General features: G+C 38.0%; 1 protein-coding gene across 2 annotated transcripts in view; it reads right to left on the bottom strand.

Annotated features, from left to right (window-relative positions):
• The window catches only part of PARD3B (par-3 family cell polarity regulator beta), a 973558-nt gene that overhangs the window by 287814 nt on the left and 670311 nt on the right, over positions 1-15433 (bottom strand). For both annotated transcript variants that reach the window (XM_081052860.1, XM_081052859.1), the window contains exons 17-18: positions 7491-7697; positions 6512-6749 (exon numbers count right to left, since the gene is read on the bottom strand). In XM_081052860.1, coding sequence (XP_080908986.1) covers positions 6512-6749; positions 7491-7697 — 445 coding nt within the window. The remainder of the gene's footprint in view (positions 1-6511; positions 6750-7490; positions 7698-15433) is intronic.

The raw sequence follows: 15433 nt of genomic DNA, 5'->3' as shown, positions 1-15433 counted from the left end.
TACTTATTGTGTTTATTATGCAAAATTGTCCAGGCTAAAGAAAAAATAGCATGCCCACCTGAAATATAAAATAGTGAGTTAATGAAAAAATAAAAAAAATCCAAACAGAAATTTAATAGGCTCCAAGTCAAAGGCAATATGTGATTAGCTGCCAGGGGTGGGGCTACGAGGGAAAACAGGAAGTAAAGCCGACCAAGTCAGGGGCTACGTTGATAGCTTTGCTTACATAAATGGTGTTTACACCACAATTGGTGTTATTATCCCCAATTTACTGATGAGTAGACTGAGACTCAAAGGGATTAATGAAAAAGGCCTGGAGATTAAAGTATTCAGAGCTTGTAAGGGACACATTTTTAACTAGATTAAGTATTAATTTGGTGGTGGTGATGTCTGTGTTGTTTGTGGTGGTGGCGGTGGAGGGTGCATGTGTGTGTAGAAGTGTCCTTTTAAAAACAATTCACAGGATGCCATTATATAGAGTTGCCCTAGTTTCAATATGATATATAGCATGTTTTAGTATAAAGCAAATGAACACAGATGCTTTAGACTTGCAAAGCTTAGATATAAAAAGTAGATGCCTCCAGATTTTTAAAAATACTTTTGTCATTTGGGTTCATGGTTTAGGTTTTTCTATGTAGACACTGACCTAATGCATCCTTGAGGTATCCCTACCTCAGCTGAGTTAAGAAGAAACAATAAAAAATATTCTATTGATAGGCTATGAGGAATAGAGTTGATACAAACAGCTGCAAACCAAGTTCATCATTTAGCTTAGAGACCACCTTTCTTTAGAATGTTTACTTTAAGTATAATAGGGCTTTATATACTAAAATAGACTCAATTTGGTTTAGCTTTTTGTTAAAGCTTCATGTGAAATTAGTTCTAAAATAACTTTCCCATATTCATATGCTGCAAAAAATAAAAATAAGGGCAGGCGTAAAGTGATTTGGCATTAGAACCACAGTGTGCTAAGTTCTGATAACATATCTGCTGAAAATTCAGTGTAGGCTGGGCAGATGCACATTCTATTAGGCTGTTAGACAGTTACTAAGGGTGAGACGACACCATCCCTTCTGATTCTTACCTTTTTCGTGGCACCTATCACAGTCTGAAATAATCTCAATTATTTCGAGTTAGTTGTTTATTCTCTCCAGGGCCATAGCCTGGATGGCTTGTTTGGCACAGAATAAACTGACTGTTGATTTCCTTGAGTTGCAGGTAGTGCTTTGTCCCAGAGGTACCCTAGGCAAATGTCCCACCATTCCCTGGGAAAATCATTGTTATAAGTTGTTTACATGTTTATGCTATATTTTGCTTATTTTTGTTTTAAACTCACCAAAAGAAATTCAAAAGTCTTTGATTTTTCCCTTCTGTACTCAGACAAAAAAAAAAAGAAGTTTGGTAAAAGCATGGACTTCATTGCTGTATGCCTAATGCCTAGAACAGTGTCTGAGGCAAAGCAGTCCTTCACTAAATAGAGTTGAATAAATGAAGAATAATCATGAGTGTGCTTGACAAAGAGTAAGCATTCAGGATATGTTACTAATCAAATAAATATGGGCGAACAAATATTAAAACAGAGATGAAGTTTCTGTTGGCCAGTTTTACACTTTGCTCTTTGTTAATCCACTAAAAAAAAAGTTTATTAGGCACAATTTCTTTGGGTTCCAAATCACACAAGAATATATAGAAAAAAGGTACTTGATCAACAAGATCAAGGTTTTTCCATTCAGGCTCCAGAACAAGTTGACAATTGAAGTGAGTGGCCTATAAATTTAAGAGGAGGCAACAACCGCTATCACATAAAAGAATGGATTTTAAACACAAATCTATGACAGAATTCAGTTTAAAGAATGTAAGGATCAACAACGTTATTAAATCGTTAAGAAATTAGGGCCCGAATTCTGGGTTTTTCACTCTAGACAGGGCAAGATTTTGTTAGCCAAAGGACATTTCTCTTCAGTGCTTAGGAAATATTTGCTAGACCCCAGGAAGGCAGCCAAAGACTGATATGACAGCAATGGATTTGTCTGTTGAGGGACTTTGAGCTTCACCCTTCGGCTATAAGGAGCCACAGGTGGTCTTTCGGCAGGGTAGCCATGACGAGTACACTGCCTTAAGGAATCCAAACACAGAATGGAAAACTTTAAGCACCCTGACCCTCTAAATTTCTCTTTCAATATTGGGCACACAGAGGATACAGGGAAACTACCAAAGTTCTTGAGCCACACATTTTTCCACAATATGAAAGTCTGCGTAAGAGCCATAGTTGAATCCGCAAGGAGATAATTCTGAAATCAGCAAAGCATAAGCGTACAGGAACCAGATAATACCTATAAAGATACAAATGATGAGATCCCCCATAATTTTTTCAAAAGGATCAAGAGTAGGTTAACTAATGAGCTGAAGTGTACTACTGCATATCATCAACATGAATGGACCAGTCAATATCAGAAAAGCACACAGCACTTAGCTTTTTACAAGCAAGAGGATAGCCACTGTTAACACGTTCACACATCCATGATGCATGGCTTGGTGAGGAGGAGGAGGCAGAATTCCAGTCCGCACTCCCGCACTTGGCCAGGCGTCACTAGGCACGGTACAACCACACAACCTACATTAAAGTCCTACGTTCAGGAAAGTGTCTGTGAGACACAGATAATGGAAAAAAATAACATGTATTTAAACCACACATCTAACTCCTAGAGAACCTTAAAGCAATCAATCTTTTTTAAATAAGAAAGAAACTAAGTCAATAGCATCTGAGCAACAGATGAGAATTAAAGCAAAAGCTGGTGTCTAAGGAGAACAGCTTTTGTGTTCTTTGTTGTTGAAAATGTGCACGTAGCAGTAACTCCAATATGCTCACAAACTCACATGCAAAAGGCTATGGAAAACAGTTGCTATTTTTACACCAGAGATAAAATCAAACATCACCTTTCAGGTCTTAATTTTGTTCAAAGAGTAGAAGGAAACAAAACCCGAGTTGCTAGATGTCTAAAGGATGTAGAAGGACCTGTGATTTCTACCAGAGGAAAATACAGCGTGTAATGGACACCAAAAGGAAAAGCCGGCTCTGTATTATGGCCAATGAAGTATGAACCTGCTGAAAAAAATCATCTGAAATAAAATATAAAGTTAAGGCTTAATTTAGTAATATCCTAAAAGAATGGGAAGCTCTAACAGTTTTCATATTTATAGGTTAGTTAAATCTTTGTAAGTTTTGTCTTTAACACCTTAGATTAAAGAGGACATTTTCCCTTATAAATTACTATATTATAAAAGTAGTAATAATTATGATAATAATTATATTAGCTTTCTTTTCATGCTCTAAAAAATTCCCATATCTTAGTGGCTTAAACAACAAAAACGGGCTGAAATTAAGGGGCTGGTGGGCTGTGTTCCTTCTGGTGGCTCTCCACCAGAGAATCCATTTGCTTGACTTTCACATCTCCTAGAGGCTGCCCATATCCCGTGGCTCATGACCTCCTCCAACCATCTCAAAGCCAGCAACATACTGCACTGCTCTGTACCTTTCTTCCATAGTCACATCTTCCATTTCTACTTTCTAGGCCCCTTGTGATTACATTGGGCCCCCTCGGGAAAATCCAGGATACTCACCTTACCTTAACATCAGATGATCAGCAACCTTAATTCTCCTTTGCCATGCGATCTAACATACTCATAGGTATCAGGGATTCAAACAGTTACATCTTTGTGTGTGGTCATTATTCTGCCTACCACAATGATTAACACTGATTGAGTGTTCCCTACTTACCAGGTGCTGTTGTAAGCATATTACATGTAATTAAACAAATATAATTTTCATAATAATGATAGATTCTATTATTATTTCCATTATTCAGATGAGGAAACTGAAGTATAAAGAGATTAAATAACTTACTCAATGCTACCTAGATAGAAAGAAGAGCCAGGATTGAACTTAGAAGTCAACAGGCAGAGTTTGCACTTATAACCTCTGAACTCCATAGCCCATAAATTCTGGCAATTATAATCATTACCTGGGAAAAGGGTAAGTTTAAAATTCAAGATGTAGGGGTGGCCAGATGGCTCAGTTTGTTAGAGCATGAGCTCTGAACAACAGGTTGCCGGTTCTGTTCCCATATGGGAGGGCCAGTGAGCTGTGCCCTCCACAACTAGATTGAAGACAATGAGCTGCCACTGAGCTTCCAAAGGGGCGGCTGAATGGCTCAGTTGGTTAGAGTGTGAGCTCTCAACAACAAGGTTGCTGGTTCAATTCCCGCATGGGATGGTGGGCTGTGCCCCTGTAACTAAAGATTGAAAATGGTGACTGGACTTGGAGCTGAGCTGCGCCCTCCGTAACTACACTGAAGGACAACGACTTGGAGCTGATGGGTCCTGGAGAAACACACTGTTCCCCAATATTCCCCACTAAAATTAAAAAAAAAGAAAATTCAAGATTTCAAAAAGAAAGAGTCCATGGAGACAACAAAGCAAAACAAACCGGTGTCTATTAGAAAAACAAACCGATGTCTATTGAGAGATTTGTCCACTGGTGTCACTGGTATTTGGGTCTCCTAAATTATGTCACTTTATAGGTTATACATTTGTGTGTGTGCATATATATATATATATATATATATATATCTATATATATATATATATATGTGTGTGTGTGTGTGTGTGTGTGTGTGTATACACACCACACACACACACACATATCACATGAATAAGTGAATAACATATAAAATGGAACTTCCCGTTTCTGCCAAAAATCACAACTGAGAACATCTGAGGACAAATACCACCCAATATCCTTAAGAAAGACATCTCCTAAGGGTTTAATATGAGGTGGTCACACTGGTCCGTCAACTTTCACCTCCCATCGCTTACCTCAGTCCATGGAAGAGGAAGGTAGAGACTGAGAGATTTTATGTGATGAGGAATTATAGGAGTAAAGAAAGTAATGGAAAGGGGTGCTTCCATCTCTCACTCCCAACAAAATAAGTGAGGAGGCTATGAGAAAACCACTCAGAGACTTTGAAGGCAATTGTATAAAAGCAGACTGTCATCCCACTTCCTACCTGTTTGCTTGGTGACTTGCAAATATTTACGGGCCTTCCCCATGCATAAGAGCATTCTTAGGAAAGTCTGGCTTTAGAGCTGGGGAGACACAAAGTCATGCGTGACTCTGCCCTGTAGAAGTCTGAAGATGCCAGGCTGGTGGAGACATCTCTATGACAGGGTGAGGAGGAAGGGGAGTAGTGGGAACAGGCTGTACTTCTGTCATTTGAAGGTATAAGAGACCGTCATTCTAATGAGCTAAGTAGATGCTGCAGAAGGAAATTAAGCTAAAGCCATGTCGAATTGGCACCATCCAAGAAGTCTACCAGCCGGGTTAAAGAAACTCCAGGGCTACATTGTCTGAGGTCGAAGCTATGGGTCAGAGGGTCTCAGGAAGTCAGTGAGAAAAATGAAACTCCTACATTAGTGATTGGTGCAGTAGGGAGTCATCTCAGAAAATGACCAAAGGGGCCAGATTCTACCAGATACACCAGTTAAATATAAGTCTGTCCTTGCCCTTCCTCCCCCGATTCCAGACCCTGTGAGGCAGAAGGGTCCTGCCACCACCTGTGAGGCCCAAAGGGCAGGAGGGGGAACGTTTTGATTAACATTAGATTCCATGTTTAGACCCTGACAAAAGAGGTTGTTTTAATTCCAAAGTGACCAGAAAGCCATCAGCTAGAGAATTGAGATGTCATCAAATTGTGGACATCGTGACAGCAACAACAGAGCATATCTGAAGGTACCTTATGAGAAGAAATAGAGTTGTTTTCTGACTGGGCCCTGCTGAGTCATGCCTAGTCAATGGACTGACTGGACATGAAATCCTGTCACAATGCCACTGTGTCAGGAGAAGAGATATGCCAGCCTCATGTTGAAAGTGGGGGAAAACAAGGCTCAGAGAAGTTAAGTAACTTGTGTGAAGCCCAGTAGCTGCTGTGTGGAGGGTCACAAATTCCGACCAGGACCATCTGACTCCTGACCCAGTGACATCTCCACGGGATCACAGAGCCTCTCTAAGTGACAGCTACTGTGGTCATGTGCCTGGTCATTCACACGCCTAGAATCATGGGGGTGAGGTTCATCTACTCTGTCTTCTCAAATTCAAAGGGAGTGTCCTAAAGGTCACAATTTAGGACTGACATTTCATTTATCCACATGACACTTTGGTACTAGGGCTGCAGGCATTGCCCATGCCTCTACTGCGCCTCAGCCTTCCTTTGACAATGAATTTCTAACAGCTTCCTGTCATCACCATGAGTTTCGGGAACCACCCAAGAAGGCTCCTTCTGCCTCTGCAGAAAAGGAACAAACACATTCGCAGTTTACATTTTTATGCAGTTAGCCCCAAAGGAGGGAAAGCTTGCGTTTTTTTCTTTCTGAGTGCACACAAATGAGTGTTTTCACCAGGAGAAACGAACAAAAACAAAATAAAACCAACTTTGCCTTTAAAGCAAGTCCATACCTCAGCATGGCACCAAATCCCTTCCTCTTTATTTTTCTTTCCGAATCTTCATTTTCTTCTTTCTGCTTTTTCTCCTTGACTTTCACTTTGCCCTTTTCCTTCTTCTTCTCTTTCTCTTTTGCTTTTTTGACTTTCCTGGCTTTATTTTCTACGTCCTCAAGCTCAGCGTTCCCTTGAGGGGCAGATTCACAATTTGGGGCTCCTTGACCAGAGTGAGAGCTTTTATCAGACAGACCGTCTGTACAGAGAGAAAAAAAAAATCAATATACATGGTCAGGGGCACTTACTGTTAGTATATCAAGAAAAGTTAAAATGTAAAACATAGAAGAATGAATAAAAGCATTCTGGAGTTCTACCCTTCCATATGGCTACTTGTACCCTTTGAAGAGACAACTGCTTAAATCTGGTGACTTCAAGCAAAGTTTGATGTTGGGAGTGGGGAAAGACTGGTTGCTTAGTCACTAGTATGAAAGGTTTGCTATGTGGTAAAACACTGTTCTCTCTGAAAGCCCGCTTATTAACCTTGATCAGTCCAGAAAGCTCAGATGCTGGAAAACAAACAGGGTGAGTTATTTCCAGGAGAGGTTTTTGAGTACAAAAATAACCCAACCACTTCTACCCAATTAATGCAGCCAGTCCCCTGGTTGATGCGGCTTCTAATGACTTCAATAAGAATGTCAAGAAATGCATACTTAGTGCTTCCACCCTAAGGGTAAATGACAGTTGGTCCTTGTAGGAAAGTGAAGGAGAACATTTCTTTAGTGTTCGTGCTGTAAAATAAATTGCATATTGCCTTATCCAATTCCATGTTCGTTAAGCCAAAGGGCAAAACATAGCAGGAAAATGAATTACTTTTAATATCAAAAATATAATTGGGATCCTGAAATCATTTTTCTCCATAGTTAAACACACATTCTAGCTTGTGATTCGTAGATAATAACGAGATGAAGGGACCATTTAAGGAAGCACGTTGCCCTACCAGCTTCTAATTCTTCAGGTCCGTCATAAGATTTGTCGATGGCTGCTCTGAAGCTCTCATTACAGCCACGTCCTCGAACCATGTGCGGCCGGGGCCTGTGGAAGGGGAGTTCATTCTTCCTGACCTCAGCCACCGCCGTCTGCAGGCTCTCCAAGGAACTGGACTTTTTCAAACCCAGAGTTGGACCGAAATCTTTGCTTGGAGATTCTGGAAAAGAAAGGGTGAAAGGTCACCCTCCCCCTAACAAGACAGTGTGATGTTGTGGAAAGGGTTTGTTGTCCTAAAAATATTTCTGTTTGGGCAACTTAATAAAAAGGGGTGTTAAGTGGGTGGGATGTGGGGACAAAGCCCAGCTTTGCCACTTTTTGTGACTTTGAGCAAGTGGTTTGACTTCTCTGAGCCTTAGTTTCCTTTTGTATAAAGTTGTGATAAGATTTAAAATGATAATATGTATCGTATATAGAAATAAGTATGTATGTGTATAAATGTACATGGACAGATATATATGAATTTGAAAGTTTACGGGAGTCTACAGAGATTGTATGTATGAGAGTATGTATATGACTGTGTGTATATCCACATACACAGAGCACCTAACACAGAGCATTTAGCATGAGTGCTTCTCTCCCAGTACCCATCCCATGCACTCCCATGCACTGTAGCTTTCATTATTCCATCATTGTTTTGATGCTTATTAAGTAACGTACATGCACGGAAATCAAAGAGCATTGAAGTTACTCTAATTTTTGTGATTAAACACTTACCTTACTCTAGTGGGTAATAAAGTATGGTGATGGCAATTTACTTAGTCAATAAAGCAAAGTAATGTTAATGCTCACTGTTCCAAATTATTTGTATTTGGGCATTTACAAAAGGGGCAACATTTTATATGATATAATATTCCAAAAGGAAAAAAAAAAACTAAGTAAACTTTACTAATTTGTGTTCTGATATATAATATTTTTCATTTACACTGTTTGTCTTGTGCTCTCTCTGCCCCCCTTCACCCATGTCTGGACCTACATTCCCACCCACAGCCAGGCTTCCAGTCGTCTATAACAGGATTATGTTATACATAATAAATACCACCAGCACAGGTTTATGTTAAAGATGGATGGAATTCTATCAGGCATCTTTTCCACCAGGGCCAAAGCTCAGGGTCCTTTCCAGTTATGAAGGAGACTATTATCATGAAAAGGCTACATTTGCATTATGGGAAGTCAACTACTTTGCAATTTTTCAGTAGATACAAACTGAGCACATAGTAAGGGGTATGTACATCAAGTGCCTACTCTTCAATGCCTAGTACATAGTAAGGCTCACTAAACAGCATTGTCTCTGCTGACTCTGATCACTATTTCTGCTTCTGCTGCTGACCCCACCACAAACACTACCACTCTGTTTAACATTGCACTAGGTAACATAAAGAATACAAAAGAAAGCCAACACAAGTGAAATGCCTACATAAACACACATGAAGTTAACAATGTACACCCTTCCACATGTTCTCAGTTTCTTGAAAATAGTCAAAATAATGACGAATGTGCTGATAGCTAACAGTGCACAGAAAGCTTGGTCCTGTCCTAAATGCTTTCCCTATATTCACTTACCATGGTCCTCACAGTGTGCTACTGCACGATTGTCAGTCCCATTTTAGAGACGAGGAAACGGAAGCACAGAGCAGTGAAATACCTGCTCTGAAGTTACGCGTGCAGGACGTGTCAGAACTGGGAACCGTCCTGTCCTGAGGTCACCTAACTCTACCTTTTCTGCTCCTTACTGCCTACCACAGTGCTTGGCCTCTGCCCTCTATTTGATGATAGTCAAAGTACGTAAAGTGGCCTACAGATCCCTCACCTCTCAAACAAGTGTCAGTTTGGATTGTCCTGAGGCTAGTTAAGCAGGAAAACTGCAAAAATTGGTTTTGTTTAATTTCTTTTTGCTTTTTTGGGATTGTTTGTTTTACAGTTTCATCATTAACGTACAGGAGGCAATTTGGCACTTTGAACAATATATATGATGGCAATAAACATTGCATTTTATAGGCGACAGTGTATCTTACGTAAGTACAGAGGAGATGAGATTAAACAAAAGGGAAAATTACAAGAAATTTCAGGAAAAAGTTTCAGGTGCTACTTGCAAGTCATAAATACTAGAGAATACATTACTACTAAATCTAGAAAGGGGCGTATTTCTTATATTCCCAGGAAGGAAGGTAAGTTAAAGAAACATAAATTGAATAAGATCATTTCTGACAAGAAGACAAAAAGCAACACATAGGCTTAGGGTATTGAGGCAACAGTAAAAGCTTTGGAGCTTACAGAGGATATTTTATATTAGCAAGCCCCCCAGAGATGTCTGACACAAAGTTTGGTGAAAACTCCAAGATGAAAACATTTGGAGAAAGCTTCATTCTTTTGTCAGCAATAGTAACCATCTTTTATTTATTAATTGCCATCCAGGCGATTATATTAGAGCCCAAACTACAAGGATTCACATCAACCTTTAACAATAAATTCCATGGAACATGAAAGTCAATAAATCATCCCAGATATAAGGCATGTTATCTAAAAGGAGCTCATCCAAAGCTTGATAAGAAGTCATATTTGAGAAAGAACAAATATAGTGTTAGTCATTCTAAGCAAAATGAACATTAAGGATTCATGGATTTTGTAGGATTAATAGAGCCAACAATTAATTCACTTTATATAAACAGAAGTCTCAAATTAGAAGTGTCAACTGACGTTGGCCAAAATTACAGCCTCGTGCTATTGGATGTAGTACATAGTAAAACTAAAAGCAAAAAGGGTGGTTGAGTGCTGGGTTGTAAATGTGGATTCAGGGGTTTTCAGGCTGGGAAAAAATGTCTCTGTTTATTCCTAGGGAGTAAACAGGATGTAGCAGTGGAAGAGAGAATGATGGTAGAGAGGAAAATCCAACATCAGGAAAGTCTGTATGAGGACTTACAGGTGCACTGACCTGACAGAACTGAATCTGCAAGTGAAAGGGGACATGGACCTTGACCAGGGCTCACATTTCCTTTATGTGTCCGAAGGCTTCTGATGGAAGGTCAAGGTCACTGGTTGTGGGAGGGGTTATTATGTCAATTAATGGGCATCAGCACTAAATCCCAACAAAACGCTTGGAATGAAGTACTCTACCACGTAAAAATTTTATGATGTACAATAAATTGTCACATTCAATCCGTCTTCTCTACTCCTACCCTCACCAATTCCAGACTCACATTGCACTGGAAATCCTGTAGCTTTTAGAATGAAAGATTCCCTGTCTATTTTTAGCCTAACCATTTTCACAAATCATTTTTTTTCCAGTCTCCCACTAAAAATAGAGGTCTCGCTGAAGGGATAATGAAAAATGAGTAATTAATCAAAATCAAAACCTCAGTCATTCTATCCCCATTGAAGTCATCCTAAAATATGATCACTCCTCATGTTGTCGTCTGTAGCTGATAGGATATTGGCTGTCGCTGATTTTAAGCTATTGTCTGAGAGAGTGACCTATGAATACCGCATGTTATCAGTCATAGGGTGGACTTCATCCAAATTTGAGCATTTACTTGTCCCACTTTCAGCATCTACAGAACGAGTCTGAAAATGACTGTTCAGTGATTTCCAGGTCGCTTAGGTTAGTAGCAAATGCCAAAAAACAAATCTTCTTCCAAATTTTAGTAACAAGCCTTTATTTTGTAACTTATGATTTCTATGTCTGTGACCATGTTCTCTAAGATCCACATAAACTTATCTTGCTGTCAGAAATACGAACTTCACATACACACATTACTCGAAATAAATGATACAATGGTTATCAAGGGTGCTAAAAAAAGGATCTTACGTGACAAAAATTATTCTGAAGGTGGTATAAAAATATTCTTAAAGTTCCATGTGCCAAATATTCCCTTAAAATAAAGGCCTCATAGAGAAATGCAACTGAAATCATCATTTTGAAGATGTTTTAGCAGTTTCAAAGACTCCTCTGTTCTCAACTGAAGGGGATTGGCCTGACTTGGTCCGAGAAGCCTTCCTCAGAGTAGAGGGAAATTTCAATGTCATGTGTTCTGGGCTCACCAATCCTCAGACACATCTACTACCTTCTGAATCCAGGAAAATATAGTGTTATGAAGACAATGAGATTAAAAATCTCACCCCAAGATTAAGACAACCCACACCAAGATTAAAAATTGAAAGATGTCCCACAGGCATAAAAAAGGTGAGGAGAGGTAGTAGAGAGCTACTGTATAGGTGGAGAGGTGCCACTACAAAACAGATTCTTAAAACACAAAACCACTGCCCTGGCCTTCTAGCTAGAAAGTCCCATTTCAACATACTGTGAAACAGAACCTCCTTCCTGGAGGATTGTTTGGATGTGGACAACAATTTCTCTGAATCAATCTTGGATTCTTGTACCTGCCCTCAGACTGAGAATGGCTGTAAGTTCTCTACAAGGCAGGTGATTAGGACAACAGAGAATACAACAGTCTAGAAAGTAGTGGTTAATAGAATGAGTGATTATGAGGAGAGGATATGGAAAATACCAATATGCCCCACTCTGCCACTTTTTTTTTTGTTAATAAGCATTCTGTGTCTCAGTTTCTTAATCTGTAAAATGAGGATAAGACAAGGATGGAAGAGTGTCTGGCACATAATACATGCTCATAAAGCAGTGGTGATCATTTTTTTTTTTATCACTGTTACCTCTATATTTGAATAAGTGAAGGCTCAGCACAATTCATTGTTTCGACCTACCACCACACTCTTAAAAACAACCATTACTTCTGCAAAAAGCTGCAAAGGGCTTCATAAAGAAATACTATCTTTTATTTAAAAACTGAAGTGATTTTTTTTCAAACAACTGCTTATATGTTTTCTTTTGAAATAAGTTATACATACATATATATATCCATCTGTTTATCACATATAGAGGCTATTCTTGGGAAGATTAATAGTGGAGCTCTTCCCTTTAGGCAATAATCATTTAATTAGTCTGAGATTTCACTGGCAATATTTAAACTTCCCATTCTAGCATTAAAATCTCGCAATAAAAGAATGCCTTTATCCAGAAAACCAGTAATTGGATCTTCCATTATTGATGAAATTGCTTCTAATACATTCTTATTAAAACATAAGGAATTATTTTGGGGAAGGTAGTGACTTTCAGATACATGGCAAGTTTTTCTCTTAGGTAGAGCTTTATAATTAATAAATACTTAGGATAAATTAACAATAAATAATGTACTAATCTGCACATTTCAAAAACATCAATGATCCTAAAAGCACTTAGTGAAAATTAATTAAGTTAGAACACCTCCCTGGAAAACAAAGGAATTGTGCCCAGTAGTAATTTGGGGATCAAAATGATTGCAATGCTATCCATGGTTTACAGCATGAAACTTGAAAAGGCCAGGGTTTCACCAAGAAAGCTTGCGTTCACTATCAATTTGTCCTCTCTGTATTATGAGCAATGAACTTGGGCAAATACAATAGAAATGCTTTACTTGCTTCATGAGGAGTTGTGATGTGAAATTAATAGCCTTAGAACTCTTTGAATGAAAAATTAGTATAAATTCCAAGTAGGAAATCACAACACCATCTTATTCTTCAATATACCCCACTTTGTCTTTTTATTTTAGATTACACTTACTGAAAATTTTGTGTATTAGATTTTTTTAGTAGATTCCCTAGAGGCAAAATGTCTAATGTGCTTTAATAGATATCATTGCAAATCCATTAGCCTAGAAAAAAAATTCCCTATAATATCCAAACGTATAATATCCCAAATTGTGTTATCTGTGCTAACTGTGTCCATAATGGGCCTAATTACTTTCTGGCCTATCTCAGTATTCCAAATATTGATCATCATTCCAAGCTTATCACAGTGCCCCATTTCCTATTCATTACCATAGGGCATAATGTAATCTGGCTTATACATTATCTGCTGTCATTTGGGTTTCAGTTCTTTTTTATTGGCAATTTCCAAGTTCTCCAGGAGCAGAATTCTTTTTTTCTTTTAAGTCTAGCAAATCCCAGGGTCTTTTATCATTTCATGAAATTCATTTCAAAATGTTCAATAATGAACTTCTGATTAAGATTCATATATTTGCATAATCTCTCCTACTCTGTCTCCAAACATTATTTATTTTAAAGTGAAAAATATCTAGAGAAAATATGGGAAGATTAGGTGAACAAACACAACTAATGCTTTGATTGTGAGTATGGGCATGGCACTCTAAGATGCTTCAAATCTTTGCCAAGAGTTGTTAAGTACTTTAGTTTTCCTTACTAAAAATTCCTTCTTTTATAAACTGAAAGTGAAAATCTTATGCCATATTTTAATTTCTTTCCTGGACTCAAATTATTGCAACACATTTAATGAATAATGAATTCATTACACTGAAAATATTTGCATGACACTTTTCTTTCATTCTCTATTTTATTATCTGTTTTGTGGATAAGAAAATGGACTGTGTGGTTCAATTTCATGAGTAAACTATTTTTTAAAAACTATGTAACCATATCTCTGGGTACATTCTGTTAAGGCAACTGAACAGCTCAGACAAATCCATGCCCAGTAGACTGATTTGTTTTAATCTTTTGTTTTCCTTCTATCTGCCTTATCAGGAAAACTCTACTAGAGTAAGAGTAAGCAAGCAAACATGCAAGCAAGCAAACAAAAAACACCCCAAATTGGTACTGAAGACAAAAATGAATTAAAAAATTAGATAAACAGCATTGGTCTTCAAAGGGAAATGTGGCTACTTAAGGAAAAAAACAAAAAAAATACTATTCTTATTATTAACTGGAAAAAACAGACTCACTTGACAGTCACACAAACTGACTGAAGTATCAAGCATTTCTACCTGTAGAATAGGATCAATGGGATTGATAAATGCCACCGACCATGTTCTTAGTCTGCTGGTCTTCGTATCAACACAGAGGAGTACTAAGTAAACATTTATTGTAGGAATAAATGAAAGTAAAGGGTCGTTATATTACTTGGATGCTCTTTTTCTCCAGTGCTGTGAGGGTGAACAAAGTTTGACCTGGAGAAACACACCCCGTAATTGCTTCACTTCCTCAAAGCCCACACATCGCTTCCTGTTCTTTGTTAATACGACCCTCATGTTCTTTGGGGCCACTTTCAAGGATTTAATAATTTCTGCTCCCCTCCACATAACTTTCATTTATTTTCTCTATGTTTTGTCTTACTTTTTATACTAGTCATTCCTTTTGCTTAACTTCTGTTTATAAAATTAAACTTTTCTTCCATTTCCACCTCCTTATGTCTTTAAATACTCTTATTTTTATGCACTGACAAGAACACCTTTATCTGTCTTTCCACTGCTCTTTGTATATGTTGGTAACAGGCTTTTCACTCTGAACACAAACTGTTTCAGTAATTCTCGCCCTCCCCCTTACCTTCTACCATTTACTCTTTGTATTGTTTGCTTTCATAGCACATCTTTCTTCTGCTTTTGTATTATGTGGGTTGAATTTTACAGTACTCTCAAAATAAAGTATAATACAAAGGATTCTAATAAGTTTCTTAAAAAACCGTTGGCATAACTAAAAGGTCACACCGATTTCTTGGATGGTATTTACATGAAGGTGTAAACTGAGTACCTGTATTTTTTAGGGTCAAACATTATTTTTATACTTCTCACTTTACTATTTTCTCCCCTTTTTATAGCTTACTGTACTAAAAAGCAACTTCAAATTCTCAATTGCTGAGTTATTTAGATAGTAAGGTTTTTCGGTTTCATGTTACTATGAATAATAATCTCTTTATAGATATACTTTAAGCAAGATTTCAATCTAATGGATGTCAAGGCAAAAATCAAGTCAGCTATCACTGAGTATTTTTGTTGCCCAGAACTGTGTTTGGTTTTCAGAAGAATAGAAGACAAGTGCAACAGTAGCTAACATTCC

This window comes from Rhinolophus hipposideros (genome assembly GCF_964194185.1).
Source record: "Rhinolophus hipposideros genome assembly, chromosome: 6".
Taxonomy (NCBI): domain Eukaryota; kingdom Metazoa; phylum Chordata; class Mammalia; order Chiroptera; family Rhinolophidae; genus Rhinolophus; species Rhinolophus hipposideros.
This window is presented reverse-complemented; position numbering and strand designations above follow the sequence as displayed.